Below are 20,147 nucleotides of genomic sequence, written 5' to 3'. Positions count from 1 at the left end.
GCCTATGGCGAAATTGTTTGCCCGGCTTCTTAGGCCAATCTGGTCTATGGAGATACATTTTTTCAGACAAGGCTTGTGGTTCCCTCTGGTCTCCTCCTGAGCACCAGCAGGTCTATAGTTAGTCTGCTGCCAGTGAGAATGGGAGGGAGGAGGATTCTGACAGAAACCTTTAGAGGAAACCTCTGCTGGGAGGAATCCTGCCACACAGCCTCTGTGACACCCTCTTAGAGCAGTTCTGCCAAACTTAGGATCCCAGCAAAGTCTCTGCCAGGCAGTACTTGAGTTCAAACAGAGCAGCTCTCCTAGAATTCCAGATCCTGTGATGAGGAAGAAGGTGGAGGGTCGTATTGTAAAGAGTGGAAGTGACTCAGAGACCCATATTTGAATACTTGCACCTAAGAGGTGTACACAGACAAGCCTGGGCACACACATTTTATATACACGTACTACAAATACAGGCTCCACACACACTCACCTCCCAGCTGTTACACTGTGAGCACATGTACACTCAGGACAACTAGTATCCAGCAAGTCAGAAAAGACCCCTGGCTCTTCCACTCTCTGCTTCCTGATTTTTGCTCTCTGGTTTCCTACCCTCTTCTTCCGGGATTCTGCTCTCACTCAGTGCCTGGCCTGGGCGGGCTTCTTGAGCGCTGTCCTCGGTGCTGGAGGCCCGGTGGGCCAGGCAGGTTGGAGAATAAGCAAGAATACTGGTCGGAGGTCATCTTGAAATTCAGATGCAGTGTCCATGGGGACTCCAATGCCCACTCCTATTCTTTCAGAAAATGTGCAATTGAGCTTTCTTCTTTCAATCTCAGACACTAAAACAAGGTGTCCTACCCCTTACCCAGCAGTGCAGGCATCTGTGGTTGTGGGTGGCTATATGGCCATTCATGGTAGCTGTGAGGGGCTTCTTGAAACTTTTTGTGCCATGTATGGTTGTGTATGAAGACCATGATTGTCTGTACACTCATTAGACACCTGTACTTCCATGTGGCTGCTTGTGACTTCCTATTATCAATACTGAACACATATGACAGCCCGTTGCCACTCAGAGCCTCCTGTGACCTTGTGTAGCCTCAGACCCAACTTTGTGCGTCCCCAGATGATCTGGGCACTAGATGGTTTAGCTGCCCCCTTTGCCAGAGCCTAGATAGGCCCTACCCACTCCCTCTCCTTACCCATTTGCAGACGTGGCACCCAAAGGCTCCTAATGTCTGCAAACTTGGGTCCTAGGGGGCGTTGGCGTCAGCAGTTACCAAGCGCACAGGCACCTCCTATGACAGGTAACCGCGACCTGGATGCCGCGGAGCCTGCACAGCCCTAAGACCTCGGCTGCGAAGCGCGCGGGGTAAGGGTCACGCGTTGGTGAGATGGGTGGCAGCAGAGTGGGCGCAGTGTCACGTTCTGGTGCTTGTCGCCTGTGCGCCCCTCTCCAGCCGGTTTCCCCAGAACGTCCGGTCCTGACGTTGGGAGGCGAGGGCGGAGAGGGCCGGTTCGCTGTGCGGCCAGGCCCCTCCCCCTCCGGGGGCTCGGCGGTTCCGACGCGGCTCTCCGCGAGGGGCGAGCCCGCGGCGCGGCGCAGCGCGGCGCAGCGCGGCTGCAGCGCTGGGAGTGGGGCTCGGCTGCGGAGCGCGTGCCGCGCCCTCCCCCTCCTGCCCAGTCTCCGCAGCGGCGCGGGGAGGCGGGAGCTGCGGAGCGGAGGGCGGGGGCTAAAAATACCCGGCGGCGGCGGCGGCGGCGGAGCGGCTACTGCTGAGGCTGCGGGGCTGCCGGGCTGCGGGCCGGGGGGCCGAGCCGGGCCTGGCTGGGCCCCGCCGACCAACATGCTGACCTTCTTCCTCGTGTCTGGGGGCTCCCTCTGGCTCTTAGTGGGTAAGTCTCGCCTTGTCCCTGTCCCTGACCCCCATCTCCAGCAAGCTAGCGGGTCTTAGCCTGAGGTGGGGGAGTACTTCTCCCGGCCGCTGAGCCCCGCTCTCTGGCTGCCGAGCGGCCCATTCAAGGTCCCCAGGGCCGCCTGGTACCCCCTCAACCTCTAATTCCGCGGACTCCGGGCAGGTTTGGGAAGCAGCTGGGTCTGCAGATATAAGGGGCCTCGCTTTCTGCGACCTCACCACAACCTCCTGTCAGTTTTCACGTCCTCCTCCCCTTATGGCGAGGACTATCCGCTGATCAGATTAGGCCCTGAGCCAAGGCCAGGGACAGACTTATTGCGTCCTCATTCATCTCCTAGGATCAGAAACCGAGAGTGTTGGGCCCTGAGGTCCCGCAGCACGTCAGCTATGTAACCAGGATTGACCTGGGCTGCCTGACTCTGGCCGGGAGCCTCCTCACGACCCGTCCCTGCCCGCCCTTCAAGTGCAAGATATCTGTGGTGTGGGGTTCACCTGGCTCCTCAGCTCTGCCCAAGGCTGTGTCCCCACGGCTTCCAGCTCCCTCCCTTACTCTTTACAGGAGTCAGGCTCACCCTTGCACCCTCTTAGAAGGCTATGAGGACCCCTACCAAGCACTCCCCTTATTCTCCCCCCATACACCCACACCTGGGGTCTCACCACAGGCCCTTTCACTTACCAGTTCTACTACTCACACAGGCCACTCCCCTCTCTGAGCCTCGGGGTCCTCCGGAGTGTGACATATACCACTATAGGATCTTCACCACCCCCCACCCTGTGTGCAGATTAAACTTGATAATTTATGTGAAGTGTTTGATCTCTAAATTGGTCTTAAACCTGGCTTACCCCAGAGCAAATGTTCTATGAATATCAGTGTTTATTACTATTTCACATACAAACAGCACTGTCAGAGGTGGTAAAGTTCTTCCTGAGACAAAGAAGGGGAGGATGTTGGCCCTTTAGAAATTCTTACCTGAAATTTTACATGTTAAGTTATTTAATATTCGCAGTAAATCCTAGGAGGATAATGTACTATCCCTTTATTTACTGAGGTTTAGAGGGTAATTGACTTCCCCAATGTCACATGAATATCTGGCAGACTGAGATTTGATCTGAGGCTTTAATTGATCAACCAATGCTAAGTGCCGGGTTGTATCAGGCCTGAACCTTGAGGGTTGGTGGGCCAGGTAATCACTTCCCCCCGCCCCCACCATTGCCCTGAGTTAGGCCACAGGGGCAGGGGAGTGAGTAAGGCCTCTCTAATCCCCTCTGCTCCCTAAGCTCCTTCTGTCTGCCGGTGTCTGGTGACAGCCTGTGCAGGACCACTCTAGTTCTTATGTGCATCCAAAAGGCAAGGATAGGACGAGAGCTGGGGTAAGGGGTAAGGAGTAGGGATAATCAAAATAATGATGATGATAGTGATGATGATGATGATGATGATGATAGTAACAGCCATCATTTATAGCCTGACTGGTAGATGGTCTTAGAACCTCTCCCCATTGCCAGGACCTCTTCGTCTTACCCTCAGGAAGCCCCCACCCAGGCATGGGTTCAAGGACAGCTTTCTGAAGTCTGGGGGCTGCAGAGTCACTTTCTCATCAGCAGCTTATGAGGGAAAAAAAAGCCCCTTAGTGTGGGGCTCTTATCTGCAAGTGGGGTTAGCTGGCCCTGACTCAGAAGTGGCCTTCTATCCTGATTCCTTATGGGAGCCTTTCCCAAAGTGGTCAGATGCCTCCTCTAATGGAAAACTGGGGGATCTGCCTCATGGAGGATCTAAAGGGGCCTTGGAGTGGTAAATCAGGGCAACTCTTGAGACGTGTAGCAACTGCTTCCACAGAGGCCAAGCTTCTCAATGTGAAGAGAAGCTGAGGCTGGCACAAGCGCTCACTGGAAAGTTTGCCCCAGACACACTGGAGCATTCCTAGGTTATCTGTCCACCCTCTTTGGGACTTTGCCTGGGCCCTAACTTTTCTTTGTGGGCAGAGGAGACTCCTGGGCTAAGAACTACACTTTAGTGAGCACACCTGAGAACACACTCGGCCTTGTAATTACTGGGCTTCCATGGCAGCTACAAGATCCTTTCTGCTTAGCCAGAAACAGGAGTCAATCAATATTACTTTTGAATAGAGTTATGTGCTTTTTGCCACCTAATCTGGACCTGAGGAGATAAGCTAAGTCCAGGCAAGGGCTTCCCTCAGGAGCCTCAGGGAAAGAATGACAAAGGGGGAAAGAGAAGCCACCTAAATAAGGAGCTGACTGTCTGGGGAAGGCAGCCCTGTGCTCTGGGCTGTGACTGTCTTGTTCCCTGCTGGAAAGACCAGCACTGAGTCCTGGGCCTGCTCAGATCTCACTTGTGCGTTGAGTAGTAAATAAGAAACAAGTAAAATAGGTCCAACATGATTCAGATGCTGAGCCTAGTGCAAGAAAACATGCTCTCAGTGCCATAGGCACTCAGAGGACAATGGAAGCAAGGGATTGGAGCTTCTGTCTGCCTATATGACATTGTTAAAGAGGATAAATTTCTAACAGGGCACCCCTTCCTCTAGGCCAGTGTTTTTCAACTTTTTTTTTTTTTAAATCTCATGGCATACTTGAACCTGTCTATGGCACACTTAAATTATGTTAATCAAAACAGAGAACTTCTTTTGGAAATAATTTAATTAATGATCTTTAAAATTTTTCAAGGCATGTCTAAGATTCTCTCACAGCATACCGGTTGAAAATCACTGCTCAAATGTGTACCTCCCCATCAGTGATGTCTGATGGGCTTCTGCAGCATAATGGGGGCATTTGTCACATGTGGGCTAAACTCCAAATCAGACCAGCGAAGTGTGCAGGTAGAACTGTGATGGGATGAGTCTTCAGGGTTTTGAGCCCAGGGAACCCGGCTGTGGGATGATTTTGACTTCAGGGCCTTCTCTCAGCTAGCTCTCCACCCTGTATAAAAGGAGCACACTGACACCAGGGGGCAGCAGAACCCAGTCTTTATGTTCTCCAGCTTCTTTTCTGCCCCTTGTGACTTTAAGGGCTCCTTAAATTGACCTTCAGAAGGCTGACATTGGCCCAGATTCTACCCTATGTGGGACCTAGAACTTTCCCCCCACATAGGTAGAGTGAGCATGAGGCTCTGGATTATTTGAAAAGAAAGATGAAAGTTACAGGCTTTTGAAGAGCAGAAACAGCACCGTGTATCGAGCCAACACCTAGCACATTCATTGAATGAAGTACTGGGGCATGTGTGCATGGGGGGTGTATTCATGGGGGGAAGTGTTGTGGCAAACATGTTGACTTAGCTACTGTTTCAGTGAGCACCTACAATGTGTCAAGTGCCTTATCCTATAATTCTCCAAGCTTCCTTCAGTCTTCCTACAACACTGCAGTGCTATTATTTTTGGATTTACTGGATGAAGCACTAAGACCCAGAGAGGTTCAGTGGTGAAGCAACTTGTAAAAGAAATGAGTCAGACCACACCAGAGAGGGATCACCAGGCATGATCAGCCAGGCCTGAGCCCTGTAGCAGGGTTGTCAGTGGGCTCAGGCCCGGGAGTCCTTGGCCAAGGGAAAGTTTAAAGAGAGGACACATATAAAGTGGCCTTGAGGGCCAGGCCCTCAATTATAACAACTTGTGCAAGGTCTTCCTTAAGGAAGAGCCAATATTCTAACACTCCAATACAGAAAGTAAGAGGAAAAAAGGGACCTGTATGAAGGAAAATTGGAATGAATGAAATTGAGGGACAAATTCTGCTTGGCCAAATCTGGACTCTGCAGGCCTAGGATGTCAGACCAAGCAGCATTGACTTTGTTCTAGGCAGTAGTTGTATTAAATAGGTTGACACCCTTCCTGGGCTCCATAAGCCACATGCATCCCCTGGTGTTGCAAGATCCACTGAATTGCAGTCTTTGGCCTCTTCCACAAGTTTTGTGATTTCCTTGAGGACAGGGGCTTACAATGTATATCAGTGTTTATTGCACAAATAAATGCTATAAAGAATTTCCTGAGAATAATTTATTTTAATAATGATACATTTTATAATCTATTTCCTTGCCACAAGTCACTCAGCAAATAACAGACTTTGAGTTGTTTCTACTCTGTGACTAGCTGGGGGATGATGCCAATATGGCAGAAGCAAGAGGGAAAACAGGTATAAGCTTGTAGGCAGTCAGGTCATCCTTCACTGGAGAACCCTGAGTGCTAAGAGCCAGTGCAGCCCAGAACAGAAGGTGGCGCTCCAGAAGTGTTTGCTGAATGAATGAATGAGTAAAGGAATGATTCCCACAGCCTTGGGGTGACTGGTTTTGTAGATGGTAGTCTTCTTTGTGGGATATTGTTTCGTTAGAGCTGCAATGTCTGTCCTCCTGTTGGACTATGGCTACTCTGCCAAATATAGAGGAATCTCCAGTCAATATGGTCACTTTGCTGAATGGTTTGGTGTAACAACCCCATTCTCTGCCTCAACCTGGCCAGAGTTTCCACTAACCATCCACTGAGCCCCAGGATTGCTGGGGTGAGGGGAGTGCAGTGGATGAGATTTTTTTTGTACCTTTGGGGCTGTCCTTCAGGATGCCCAGATGTGGTTCTCCATCATCCATCTGAGTGTTCCAGGAGCTCCCTGGTAAGTGTGGTCAATTCTCAGGACTACTTTCTTTGTGAAGCTCCTGACTCATGAACAGTGGAATCTGTTACAGGCAGAGTGGGAAGAGGGAAGTGGATTGGAACCAAAATTCTGAGTCAACCAAGCTATCTGTTATGAGGCCCAACCAATAATCTCAGCGCCTGAGGATTTCAACTCCCAAGAAGTCCTACCTGATCCTATTTGCCAGTTCTTACTGGAGATACCCTTCCCCTCCCTGCACCTAGCCCAGGTATTCAGCTAGGGGGTGCCCATGGAGACCTGGGGATGGCTAGGCCCCAATTTGCCATCTGACTGTTCAGGCCTGCATCCCACAATTTCTGCCTCCTAGGGCTTTAGACCAGGAAGCCAGGCCAGGGAGGGAACAATCAGCATCTCAGTTCTCAGACCCTGGGTAAGCAACTCTGGCTTGGCACCTGTTTGGGCCAGGAACAGGCATAGTGATTGATGGCTTTTGGAGGAATAAGAGAGAGACTGAGAGAGTAGGCAAACCCAGGTTGAATGGGCAGCTCTGTGATAGAACCCACTGACCAGTGCCTGGACCCCTGCCTCACTCCCAACACAGCCTGGCCCACCCAGTGAGGGAGATGGATACCAAGGAACTCAGCAGGACTCAGACCTGCTGTTTTTCCATCCAACTTGTGGACTATTGTAGGGGCTAAGACTCCCCGTTGGGGCTCCTCCTGCCCATCCTCCTTTGCTCCAGCCTTAGCTACAGACCATGCCAGACACTGACTGCAGATCTTGCCAAATAGAGAGAAAGGTCACTGGGAGGGACATGAGGTTAACCAGAAATTGGGCAGACAGGGCAGCTGGGGCCACATAGCTCCAGGAAAGTTAGAGCTGGGGCAGAGAACAGCAAGGTGGGATGTAAGCCAGTCAGCAAAAATGGACAGGGAAGTTGGCTGGAAGCTGGACAGCAAGACCCTTAGGCTAATGAGAAAAAGACAATTGTTAGCATGGAGGAGGGGGACTCAGCTGGGACCCATCCAAGATTGTAGTGACCCCTCAACTTTGGAAAGGGCAGCACCCTCGGCTTCTCTTTTCTTCCTCTAGAACTGTGGCTGCGTGAAGCCACATAGATCCTAGGACTCTGTTTAGTGGCTAGAGAATTTCAGGGTTAATGGTGACTGAACTTTTTAGCAGATAGTTTGGATGTGGTTCTCTGGGGGACACTTCAATTCATGCATACTCTGTAGATCACCTTCCCCAAGTCTGGCTCTGTCTTGGGGTGGTTGTAGAAAAATGGAGGATTGACCTTCTCCCAGCCAGTAGGCTGGTGGGGGATTTGGGTACACGTGTCCCTGATCTCCCTGCCACAGCCTGGACAGCAGGGAAGTCTGTCACCTGTGAAGCCTGCTTCTCTAGATTGAGTCTGAAGTATCTCATTACCTTCTCTGCATCCTGCTTCTCTTCCCTGGACAGTTCTATAATCTTGCCTGGCATTTTGGTTTCATGAGCATACTGTATGGCCTCAACCCACAGTACAAAGGAGAGGGAGAGGGGGCAGACGAAAGTGGTGGTCATCAGAGCTTAGTGTTTTCTTTGGCCTATCTCTCTTGGATTACAGGAGATCTTCAGAGCATTCATCAACCCTCCTATTGATTCATAATCAGTTCCTAAATGCTTTTGTCAGTTTGAGGGGTTTTTTTGTTGTTGTTTGTTTGTTTTTTTACAGTTTTTTTTTTTTTGGCCAGGGCTGCGTTTGAACCCACCACCTCCAGCGTATGGGGCCAGCACCCTACTTCTTTGAGCCACAGGTGCCGCCCAGTGCTTTTCTCTTAAATGTCCTCTCATGAGGCTAAGTGATCATATGTGTGCTTGAGCTGTTGCTGTGTCATTTCTTCTGTTACTGGGGTTCTACATAACATCCATACTACATAGGACACAAGATCTGTGCTATGGTTAATGGACAGTTCCTGGTGATCATAGGATGCCAGGGAAGCAGCATTTCTGACTATTGAAAATTTGAAAATCCAAAAATAATTGAAGTCTGATCTTGTTGTGGTACCTCTATTGAAGGAATGTGAGCACTGGAGTGTCCCAGAAGTTAATGATCCCAAGCACTGGGCCATAAACCCCACCCCCAGCTTGAGGGCTTCCTGGGGCACCAGGCATAGGGCACACATGACCTCCATTCTTAAAAGTCCTTTCCATGCACTGCAAGGACTTCTTGGTCACTGGCACATTTTTCTTACCATTTCTTTCTCTATGTTTACTACCAACACCATGAGAATTACTGAAGTTTCCTTATACAAGAAAAGGTTGCTACCTCAGATTCAGATGTTACTGTTTTTGAAAAGGAAACTGACAGAGCCTTGGAAGGGGCCAGTCTCATTTCTCAGTTGCATCCCCTCACCCCTATCCCCAAGACCCCCTCCCCACCTTATACAGTGCTTCCTCTGGAAAGATGGGGGGTTTCTTACCGTGGGTGGAAAGTGAGAATCCAAGTGAGGGGTGCTCACAGTGGGTCAATGTGAACAATGTCCAACGGCCTTCCTGGGCCAGCTGGGGCCTCGATTTGCTTTGGTCTGAAAGACATTTTTGTTTTCCGGTGAGAACAGCCCCAGCCTGGCTGGGAGCCTGAGCCAGCAGCAGGAACACAACCCTTTCATGTGACAGGCCCGGTGGAGTAGTGCAGGCCTGCCAACAGCAGGCCCTCCCCTGTCCGGCTTACTCCTTGGGAGGTGGCCATTTGCATATTCCCCATTCATCCTGGCCTTGAAAAGGAGGCCTGAGTTCTCAGTGCTCCTGCCCAGCTGAGGGCTGAGCTGCTCGAGCTTAGCCTTAACTCTTTGGACACCATGGGCTCTCACAGGACTTGGTCTAGCAGGTGGGAGGGCAGCTTGAGGCTATAGCTGCTGTGCATCTTGACCTCGCCAGAGGGGTGATTCAGGAGGGGCAGATTCTTGTTGACCAGCACAGCAAATGCTGAATTAATGGAAAGTCAGATTTGTTTCTTCTGTGGCATTCAGAAGAGGACTTTTGTCAGAGTATGAAGAAGCCAGAAAATTAAGCTATTTGTAAAGTTTGCCAGAAATTTAAGCTATTTACCGAATTTACTAGACAAGTGACCCTTAATCATAGGCAAAGGCATTTTTTCTTGCTTACTGTCTAATCTACAAAAGAAATCAATGACGCCTGCAATGGTGGGTAGGGTAGGGGAACCATACCATATCCTGGCTACAGCAGTAGTCCCTATGGCAGGGTGGAGGGTCCCAGCTTGCCTCTGGCACTTTTACATCCCCAAACCCCAGGATACTAGGTTACGTGAGCTGGTGGGCACCATTAGCTTGTGGGCTGTGACCATGAAGGCCTGAGGCATATTTACAGCAGTAAATACTTTGCTTCTGCAGCTAAGTGCCATCTTGTCAGCCTCAGCTTCCTGCCCCAGTGCCCCAGACCTAGTTAAGAGGTCACTGTGTTTCTGTACAGCCAGGCCTCTGCCTCCTTACTTCCACTTTGCAAGGGCTCCTGTTAGGTGCCTGACATCTCACAGGCTCTCCCTGCCATAGCTCGGCTCTCCTCCCCTTCCCATCCTGCCTCCCTGGCTGAACTTGTGTCTCAAATTCTGTTTTTTGTATACTTCTCCATAAGCAGTTGTCCCAGGAGACCACCAGCAGTGCTTCTAAGTGATACCAGTGGTCAAGCAAATCCTCTCTGCTCCCCCAACTTCAGTGACCCCAGCTGTATCTTGGCAGGACTCTCCCTACTTCAAGGAGCTTGCCTCTAGCTGGAGGAGGTCACATTACATTCCTCCCACACCCCAGCCACCTGTAGTTGAACTCTGAGTACATAGCCTTGCCACGAGCAGCCCATGTGCCCTTTCCTGAGGTTGAACCTGTGGTGTGTCCTCAGTTTGGGCTGGTAATGGAAACAGATTACTGCTCCTGAGGCCAGGACACTGGCAGTCCTAACATGGACATGGCTGGGAAGGGAATGGATTGTGTTGCAGCCAGATGATTTGGCTCCTGGACTGTGGGTCTGGCCAGGGGGTGTCCCTGTGCCTGTGCTGTGATCATGGCCCTGGCGAGTATCCCGAGGCTCATCCACATCATCAGTCCTGGTCACCACACCCTGTAAATATTTACAAAGGGAAGCTGTCATTGTTTTAGCCTCTGCTGTCCCTCTTTGCTCTGAGAATTTTGTTGTGCCTGATTCATGGACGCAGCCTTTATCTCAGAATTTGTGAAAGACACTGTGTTTCTTTTTGTTCCTCTGTTCTCAAGGCTATTCATATTTTAAAGTTCTTGACAGTGTTGTTTGAGCTTGGCTTCTTGGTGTTGTCCTCAGGAATGTAAGCCCACAGTCCCTGACCAGGGCCTAGGGTGAATGGGATTCTTGACAGGTACTGTCATGAGGATGGGCTGGGAGGTGAAGGTGCAGTGGGGACTGCTGAGGGGAGGTGTGTTCACAGTGAGTATAGGCTAGTTGGGGTAAGTGGCTGTGCAAAGAGGTCAGTCACAGACAACCTTAGCTGGGCCTTTCTCTCTACATTTAAGGGGCTTAAGTGAACCTTCAGAGCTATAATCAGGCTCCTAGGGGAGCTTCTGTGGTGAGCCACCACGTAACCTGGCAACTCTGTACCCTGGGCCCCTATCTCATGGGGCATGTGCAGTGGGCCTTACCTGGCAATTCCTGAGTCAGGGAGGCTCTTTGCTTCATATCTGCCCTAGTCATTTGTGGTTCTGTGATCCTAATTAAAACCCAAGAGGAAAGGGGAGAGAAAGCCCCGTCTCAAAGCAGAGACAAACTTGAATCTCTGTGTCAACAGAGTGGATGGTGGGTGAGTCTGGGCTGCTGTATTTTCATCTCTATAGTAAGGGTCACACAGGTGTGACAATGAAATCTGTGCTTTTCTTAATCTGACAACTGGCCACACACTTCCTGGGGCAGAACTGTTCCTCCAGTCCCATGCTCTGGTATCCTGTGGGGTTTCCCACCAAACACTGGATTTCCTGCCCAGAAGCTGCCCTGAGAATTATTAAAGGAAGATTTCATCTTATTTAGACACCTCTCTGAAAGTGTCTGGAGAAAGGTAGGGGTCTTACCAAGAAGAAAGGGGAAGGGGCTTTGTGGGCTGAAGGCAGCTGCTCAGGTATCTGGGTGTTTTAATCAGGATGGACTGGGGGAGACCAAGTGAGGGCTGCTGAGGCAGGAAGTACTCCTTGTAGCACCCCAGATGGAGGGGTGAGTGGTAGAAGCAATTATCAACCCTTAACCTTCATCCTGTGGAAATAATTCACAGGAATGAGTCCCTGGGAGTTCTGAAACCTCAGTGTCACAGTCAGGCAGAAGTGCTGCAGGAGTTCAGGGCTCAGCTTTGGTTCTGACAGGCAGCCTTGTAGTGTGGATTTTGCTCGAGTGGCCATCCCCAGGCAAGCCAGGAAACAGTGTCTCTCAGGGCAGGCATTAAGGAGGGGCTGGGTGCTAAACTGCAGTCTGTTGGAGGAGATGAGCCACTATCTTCCACCTGCTGACCCTGACCCTTAGTCAGAAGTGTCCCCACTCCCTAGAGCATTCCTGGGCAGATGTTTTATCTGGAACTCTGACCAGTTTCTTTCCTTTCCACAAGTAGGCTGGTTGTGACCTTATGGGGGTGGGGTGCCGAGGAGCCACCAGGAGTGGCTACAGGGAGTCTCCTGGGAGGGTGGTGCAGTCCTCCTTCAGCACCAGAGATCTGGCATGCCCACCCCACTACTTCCCACCACACCCATCACTCATACTTGCCGCGGGTCTCTAGCCCATAGCCAAGGCCCTGGCCCCTAATCAGTGTCTCAGATGGTCATGTAAGAAGGCTTTGTCCTTAAGAAACCCACTTGGCAAACTCTCCTCTGAGACTGAAGGCAGGGTGGGGTGAGGGGAGAGGCGGGGAGGGGGGTGTGAGCTGAGGCTCTGGCATGCTGGCAGCGTGAGGGTTAAAGCTGGGTTGCTTGGCTCTGAGCTGATCTGAGCCAGCACCGCCCTGTGTGCCCATGGAGGGGGGGCCCACGGGGGCCTTGAGGAGCCAGCAGCTCCTCACAGAGCTGCTCTGTGCTCTAGTCCCTGCCAGACCCGCTCCCACAGCCACCAGGGAGCCTCCACCGCCACTGCTAACGCCTCTACCACCACCCAGCTTATCAGAGCAGGCGTCTGTTACCATCGGCTGTCCCCAGGAGGGCAGACTTGGGGCAGGGCCTTCGCCACTTTTGTTCTTTGATCAAGATGTGGTAACCTCTTTCCCTGGGCCCCACAAGCCTTATAAAGGGAGGCTGGTTCTAGTGGGATCAGCTCAGTCGCCTCCCCAGTGCCAGGAGCCTGCTGGAAAGGTAGGGTGTGAATGCATCTACTTTTGCAAGTTGTCTTTGAGCCCTTTTGGCTGGCAAAGAGATGGAGTAACTGCTTTAGCTAACTACTATCTACTGAATGTTTCCCTTACTACCTGCCTGCCACTCCACTCTTTGTTCATGAGCTTGCTTGAGATGAGGCCCAGAGGGGTGAAATGACTTACCCAAGGCCATACAGCTATCAAGAGTGTGAGTCAGGATCTGGACCCAGGTCAGTTCAGCACCAGAATTCCCCTTTGGGCCCTTTCCCAAGCTTGTATGGTAGGGTCCCTGGGCCCTGGGACAGTCTGTGATTTTCTTTTTAGAGCTCTTTACCATGAGTTGAGGATGTCCTTTAATGATTGGGTGGCTTGGCTTGTGCTTCCCCACTATTTCTGAAGGCCTCAGAAGTTTTCAGAGGCCCAGGACCCCATTCTAAGAACCACTACCCCAGGCTGATATAGAGGGGAGCTGGGGAAGGAAGAATCATTGAGGGCTTCAGTGCCAGCATGAGTTTGGACTTGGTCCTACAACAGTAGGGAGTCAGGTAAGGTTTTTGAGCAGTGGCATGACATGGTCATATCTGTGTATCAGGAAAATATCTTGATATCAGTATAAGCATGGGTTAGAGCAAGGAGTCCTAGAACGGTAGAATGGGAGTCTGGGCTACACTTAGTGGTTAGCCTAGGGCAGAGGCTCCGAGGGTGGAGAGGAGTTGCCAGGTTTGAGAGATGTTTATAAAATAGCCCTAGTGGAGCCATCCACCTTGATTACAAAGGCCTAGAGTGCTGGGGTTAGGAGGCTAGACCAGCAGAGGGTTTTTGAAGCCAAGCCATGGGCCCCAGGACTGCTTCCACAGGATGGTACCCTGGGGCTTTGCCTCTGCCGCCCCACCAACTTAGAGCCAGCATGCTTCCCACCTGGATGCTTTTCCTCCTGCTCTCTCCCAGCCTGGATTGCAGTGGCTTTCACTACCCACCCTCCATGGGGAAGGAGGAAGTCCCAGGTCCTCTGGCTTGTGCCACCATGTGGTATTTTGAACCTGCCTGTGCTGGAGGAAAATACATGGGCTGTCCTGGCAGGAGAGGAAGAGGAAGCTAGCTAGTTCATGCTAAGGACCAGGTCCTCTTGCCAGGTGAATATTTACAACCACTCACAGGCTGCTCACTTGGCAACATCAACACCACTGATTCCCTTGGGTGCTGTGCACACACCACCACCACCCCCCACTGCACACACACCTCTCCCCTGCAACCAGGAGAGAGCCTCCTGGGGCATACAAGGGTATAGTCATAGCTGGGACCCTAGGGACCACCAAGCTCCTCCCCAGGTTGACAGAGAGGCCTGGAAGTCAGAGGGGGCCAAGGCCTTATGAAGTAAGATGAGGCCAGACTCCAGGCCTAGGCTTTGTTCTCCCTCATGCCAAGGGCTTAGTGGCATAGGCTGGCTCTGAGGTCAGTGTCCTCAGAGGACCTGGACTCATAGCTCCTCTGTACAGTGGTTCCCCGGTACAAAGGGAATATCAGGGTAAATGCAAGCAGTTCTGACTGTCTGAGAAGTTTGGTGAACCTGGAAGAATGAGACCCTCTGGTTGCTGCCCAGCCAAGGACAGCTACAGGTCCAGCCTCAGGGGCAGAGGAGCTGCAGCCACTGTAGACACATCCTATGTAGGGCGTGGGCATCCTATGTAGGGGCATGAGAAGGAATAGGCAGCCAAGCCCTTTCTACTGCTCTCTGTCACCTTGGTCAGGAGAAGGAGCCATCCATGAGAATGGAAGCCCACCCATGACTGACCTGGTTGACTGACTCCCCTGTACAGGCTCTGGTGGCCCTGCGCTTCCACTTACCTGGACAGGAGAACCTTGGCCTGGGCTCTTCTGAGGGTTTTCTATGGGTTCAGCACCAATGCAAAGGAAAGGATGGTTTATGGGAATGGGTCCAGTGTTGGCAGGGGATGGGGTGGCCATACCACACAAGGGTATGACTTTGGAGATTATAGTCTTGGATTTGTGTCCTGGATCTACTGATTGCTTGGCTTGTACCTCGTTTACTGAAGAAGGTAGTGGAGCCTCTATTTTTTCACCTTAGAATTAGTGCGTGGAGGATTGCTATGAGGATCAAACAGTGCAATGTGTAGAAAAGGGCTTCGTAGGTGTCAGGAATTCAGGAAGCTTAGGCAGGTCCCCTTTTACTCCCTGGGGACTGGGATAGCCCTGTGACTACTGAAAGCTCAGCATACCTGAGCGACCAGCCTCCTGACTAGTGGCACTGATCTTTATACAAGATTTTATGGGCTCAAGGCTTTATTTCCTGAACTGAATGTTCAGTTTCCTATGTGCTCCATGTACTCTTTTAACTCCAGCCTTTTTTCTTTTTCTTTTTTTTTTTTTGAGATGGAGTCTCACTTTGTCATCCTCAGTAGAGTGCCATAGCATCATAGCTCACAGCAACCTCAAAACTCTTGGGCTTAAGTGATTTTCTTGTCTCAGCCTCCCAATTAGTTGGGACTATGGGTGCCCACCACAATACCTGGCTGGTTTTTTTTAGCCACGGGGTCTCGCTCTGGCTTAGGCTGATCTCAAACTCGTGAGCTCAGGCAATCCACCCACCTAAGCCTCCCAAGTGCTGGGATTACAGGCATGAGTCACCGTGCCCAGCCAATTCCAGCCTTTGTATATTTGTTTCCCTCTGCCTGGAACACCCTTTCCTCTTTTTTTTTTTTTTTTTTTTTTTTATTGTTGGGGATTCATTGAGGGGGATTCATTGAGGGTATAATAAGCCAGGTTACACTGACCTTTCCTCTTTATCTCTCAGTCTCAGCATCAGTTTTACTTCTTACCAGAAGCCTTTCCTAACTCCCCATACCTGAGTTAGGCACCTTCTCTGGCTCTCATGCTAATCACAGTTTGGACTGAGGGCAGGCCTAACACTGAGCTAGGGGAAAGCAGCGACATATCTGCAAGGTGGATGGATGGGCCATTCTAGGCTGCACTTTGTGAAACTCCAGCATTGCACCAAATTCCACAAATATACAAAGCTTAGGGTCTGTGAGCAACTGTCAAGGACCAGGAACTGGTAGTAGTGAGTATCCTTCCAGGGTTCTCTCTAAAATGCTTAGGGTATATAGCTAAACTGTCAGAGGCCAGGCAGGGGTTTCCTGGGCCTTGGCATCTTAGATCATTGAGACAATTCAGCTTGTTAAGAGAAATGTCAGTCTGCTCAGAGCTCATCTCAGGAGCTGGTGAATATATTTGGATTTTCCACTAAGTAGTGAGTCATCTGTCTGATAGGCCTAGCTGTGACTTGACCTTCCCATCTACAGCTTAGGGAAGTAAATGCCCCAAGAAGGCCAGTTGGCTGGGTGGTGCCTGTGGTTCAGTGAGTAGGGCCCCAGCCCCATATACCAAGGGTGGCGGGTTCAAACCTGGCCCTGGCCTAACTGCAACAAAAAAATAGCCGGGCGTTGTGGCGGGCACCTGTAGTCCCAGCTACTTGGGAGGCTGAGGCAAGGGAATCACCTAAGCCCAGGAGTTGGAGGTTGTTGTGAGCTGTGTGATGCCATGGCACTCTACCGAGGGCGATAAAGTGAAACTCCATCTCTACAGAAAAAAAAAAAAAAGAAGAAGAAGGCCAGCTGGTTGCCTGTCCAGAGTACTACCCAGAGTGATTTTCCCTGGTAAATTCACTGAAGTCAGTAGCTGGTTCTCTTCTTTGATGATGCAGAACCTTAATTTGATCAATGCACCAGGAGTGGGTTGTTGCTGTGGAATGGCCTCAAAACATCCAGCTCAAAGAGGCTGCCCGTACAACTGAATTTCCAGCTTGGAAGCTCAGTGACAATACTCCCCTTGGCTGGGGCTCATACTCATTGCTCCCCAGGGAGCACTCAGAGCCATGGGTGGTTGAGTATTCCCAGGACTCAGACAGCCTCCAGTGCCTTCCATAGAGAATAAATTCCTTCTGTGGGGCCACAGTGCCTGGGCCTAACCACCTCTGCCTGTGTTTGTATCAACCTGTGCCAGGTACACCCTGATACCATTTTTGTTTTCTGGGCTGAACAGCCCCCTTAGTCTGACATACACATCCTTTAGCCATCTCTTTAGTCCTGTGAGTGTACCAGATAAAGTGCGAGAAGCTTTACATACCTAAGTGGTACTGTCTCCATTTTAAAGAGGAGGTTCAGAGGGGTGGGGTATGCCCAACCTTGCATTGTTTATAAACGAAGAGAAAGGATTCAAATCAAGGCACTTTCTTCTCTCCTTCTCTGTGCAATGACTTTGCATACCACAGGCCTCACTCCAATGTAGTAATGTCATAGTTTAGCACAAATACCATTTATTGGAATTTCAGTAGGTCTCCCCTCACTTGGTGGTCAAGCAATTGTTGGCTCACATCCTGTGGCTGCAGAGTAGCCATCATTGTATTTCTCCTTGTTTCCCAGGAAGGGAAACCATAGCCATGCTTCCAAAGGCTAAGGGTCCCTGAGGAAGGTGCCTAAGGATGGTGCATGGTAGCCCAGAGCCCACCCTGCCATCTCTAGGTTGGCAGTCTTATAGGTGTCCTGTACCACTTCTAGCCTACTGGGCAGTGACATGAGGAGGTCCCAGCAGAGACCTTCCTCAGTCCTGGGCATGGTGCAAACCCCTGAGCTCAGCTGCTGAATGTTCACTTCACCAACATTTCTTTACCAGGCAACAGACTGGAGGACACAGGAGGCCCCTGGCGTCTGTTCTCTTTGAACCAAAGTTAGTCACCAGTGCTTCTCACAGAAACCTTCCCACTGTCTACCCCAAGGCATCCCCCATATCTCCCTGATAAGCCCACTGTATCCATGTAGGCTGTAGTAGGTGAATGTGGCACCCTGGTCACCATCCATGACATCATAAGAGAGGCTGGTTTTCCCAGGAGCATGCATAGCACTTTGCTGAGCCCTTTCTTTCTGAGCCTTGGTTTCTTTCTCTTCCCTCCAGTTTAATGGCTGCTCTCCTCTGACACTCTCCTGACTTTTCCCTGGACATTAGCTAAAGGGATGAGAGAGGACAACATGGGCCCTATTAATCATGGGGCCAGCTGTGCCTTCTGGTACTCAGTCTGTGGCGGTACAGAGTCATGGTGCCCATATAGTCAGATAGACATTGCCTTCATGTCATGAGGCCTGGAGGGACCTGTCCAGGCTGGTCTGTGGGCTCTGCACTTCTCTCCTTCCCTCTCTACCTCAGGGTCAGAGCCTAAGGTTGGGAGCTAGGGGTTGAGGGGAGCCTGCATTCTTCCACCCCACTTATCCTGGGCACTGTGCTGTGCACTTCTGCTGCCGTCTTCTTCTCCATACTCCAGGGCCACCAGAGCACTGGCACCTAGAAAATATGGAAGCAGCTGTCAGCTATGGCCCAGGGTCTGAGCATATGGTCCTAGGAAAACTGGGTCAGATGTCTGTCAAGTGTGACTGCTTTGGCCTCTCCCTGGTAAAGGCCATTCCAGCTTCTGGGATGTGCTGTGTTGCACCGGGAGACTATACACCGCAACTAGCCCAGGGCCTGCCCTACAGCATATAAGGCCAGGGCTGGCCAAGGTCAGTCTGCCACCTATGATCCAGGACCCCTTCCTAGCCTGCCTGTCAAGTGTCTTGCCTCATCTGCCTCTTGTTTTCTACACAGAGTTAGTCCTCTCACTTCTGGAGAAGATGCAGACACAGGAGATCCTGAGGACACTGCGGCTGCCTGAGCTGGGTGACTTGGGCCAGTTTTTCCGCAGCCTCTCAGCCACCACCCTCGTGAGTATGGGTGCACTGGCCGCCATCCTCGCCTACTGGTTCACTCACCGGCCGAAGGCCTTGCAGCCACCTTGCAACCTCTTGATGCAGTCAGAAGAAGTAGAGGTGAGCAGCTCAGCTGTGGAAAGTACCAGGCAAAGGAAGGAATCTTAAAGGTAGAAGCCAAACTTGTGGCTTATTTGACCTCAAATGGCCCAGAGGAGTTCTGTTTCCCCTGGCAGCCAGCCACCTAGCTCTGCAGCAGCCTTGGGTAAGGTCTGCTACCAGATTCTTCTTCCTGTCCCTGGATCTACTTCTGGGCACGGTCTCACCTGGGCCTCGGGTTTGCCTACTTTTTGAATAGGGGGCCTTGGCACACTGGTACCTAAGTAGGAAGCCCAAGCAGGTTCTCCAAAGGCTGCCATGTAAATTCCTTTCCAAACTCTTCCTGTGCCTAGTCCTGGTCTGGTGCTGGGACCTAGAGCTGAGCCCATCCCTGGGCCCTGCCCACCCAGAGCACACAGACTCACAGGTGGGGCCACTGAGGGGAAAAGAGTACAGTGGCCCAGTAGACAGGGTATTCTGAGTTAAGTCTGGAAGGACTGGTGAAATATGTTCTTTCATAAGCATAGAGAATTTATTTTGCCTTTCTAGAGTTTGCTTTTTTTCCTTAAACTTTAAATCTCTTCATTTTGAATATATAATATATTTACACAGTTCAAAAGAAACAGAAGAACATATCCTGAAAATCTCTTGCCTTCTTCCTTTGGTCTCCTGTTTTCCTCCCCTGAGGCAACCTGTATTAATTGTTCTGTCCTAGCAGTGTGTAGGCACAACCCTCAATCTGCTTTAAATTATATCATGCAGCACCATTGCTATGCACCTTCCTTTTTGTTCTTGACAGTGTATCTTGGCAATCATAGCATGACGACATTTTGCCTGGTAGGGGAGAATGTAAGTCAAGATAGGGGCCAGGATCTTAATGGCATTTTTCCAGTAGAAGGAATGATGTCTGCCAAGGTGCAGGTGTGTTCTAAAGCACATGGTGGCTTGGGGAAATGGTGATTGGTGTGGCCTGCTGGACAGTGGGGAGGAGCTGGAGATGGGCTATCCAAGTAGTACTAAGAATGGCCTTTGGTTACTGGCAGTCCTGGGTTTGAAGCCTGGCTGTGCCTCTATAAGCTTTATGGTCCTTGGCAATTTCTTCACTTTCTGAGCCTCAGCACCTGCTTCCTAAGACCTGGTAAGGATTTGGTGAGATGAAGCAGAGATATCACTAAGAATAGTTATGTTTGGTTAAGTTTTTGATAACTCATCTGGAGAGCTCAGCAAGGACAGAGCCCCACTAACTGGGCATTTTTCCCTCAGGATGGGCAGCATGAATTTATTTTGGGTTTTCATTAGGGAGACACGGCCAATTTGTGCTATAGAAGGGTGGCTGTGGCACCCTGTGTAGAAGGGTGTCAAATGTGAGGAGGCAGCCACAGGCATCTGGATTGTATATCACCTGGGTGACAGTGGGGTGAGGACAGTGTGAGGCATGGCCTGGCTCCATGTGTGGAGACTATA

General features: G+C 50.9%; 1 protein-coding gene across 8 annotated transcripts in view; it reads left to right on the top strand.

Moving 5' to 3' along the window:
* The first annotated feature begins 1,560 nt into the window (after window positions 1-1,560).
* The window catches only part of ACSL6 (acyl-CoA synthetase long chain family member 6), a 61,936-nt gene continuing 43,349 nt past the window's right edge, over window positions 1,561-20,147 (top strand). The window contains exons 1-2 of one of the 8 annotated variants that reach the window (XM_053566518.1): window positions 1,561-1,875; window positions 18,484-18,704. In XM_053566518.1, coding sequence (XP_053422493.1) covers window positions 1,827-1,875; window positions 18,484-18,704 — 270 coding nt within the window. In that variant the 5' untranslated portion in view covers window positions 1,561-1,826. Of the gene's footprint in view, window positions 1,876-12,577; window positions 12,833-18,483; window positions 18,705-20,147 lie in introns of those variants that run through there. The other 7 variants (XM_053566521.1, XM_053566517.1, XM_053566520.1 and 4 more) reach the window with 7 other exon arrangements.

Source organism: Nycticebus coucang, chromosome 17, assembly GCF_027406575.1.
Source record: "Nycticebus coucang isolate mNycCou1 chromosome 17, mNycCou1.pri, whole genome shotgun sequence".
Classification (NCBI taxonomy): domain Eukaryota; kingdom Metazoa; phylum Chordata; class Mammalia; order Primates; family Lorisidae; genus Nycticebus; species Nycticebus coucang.
The sequence above is the reverse complement of the archived record's forward strand: the minus strand, read 5'-3'. Positions and strand labels throughout refer to the sequence as shown.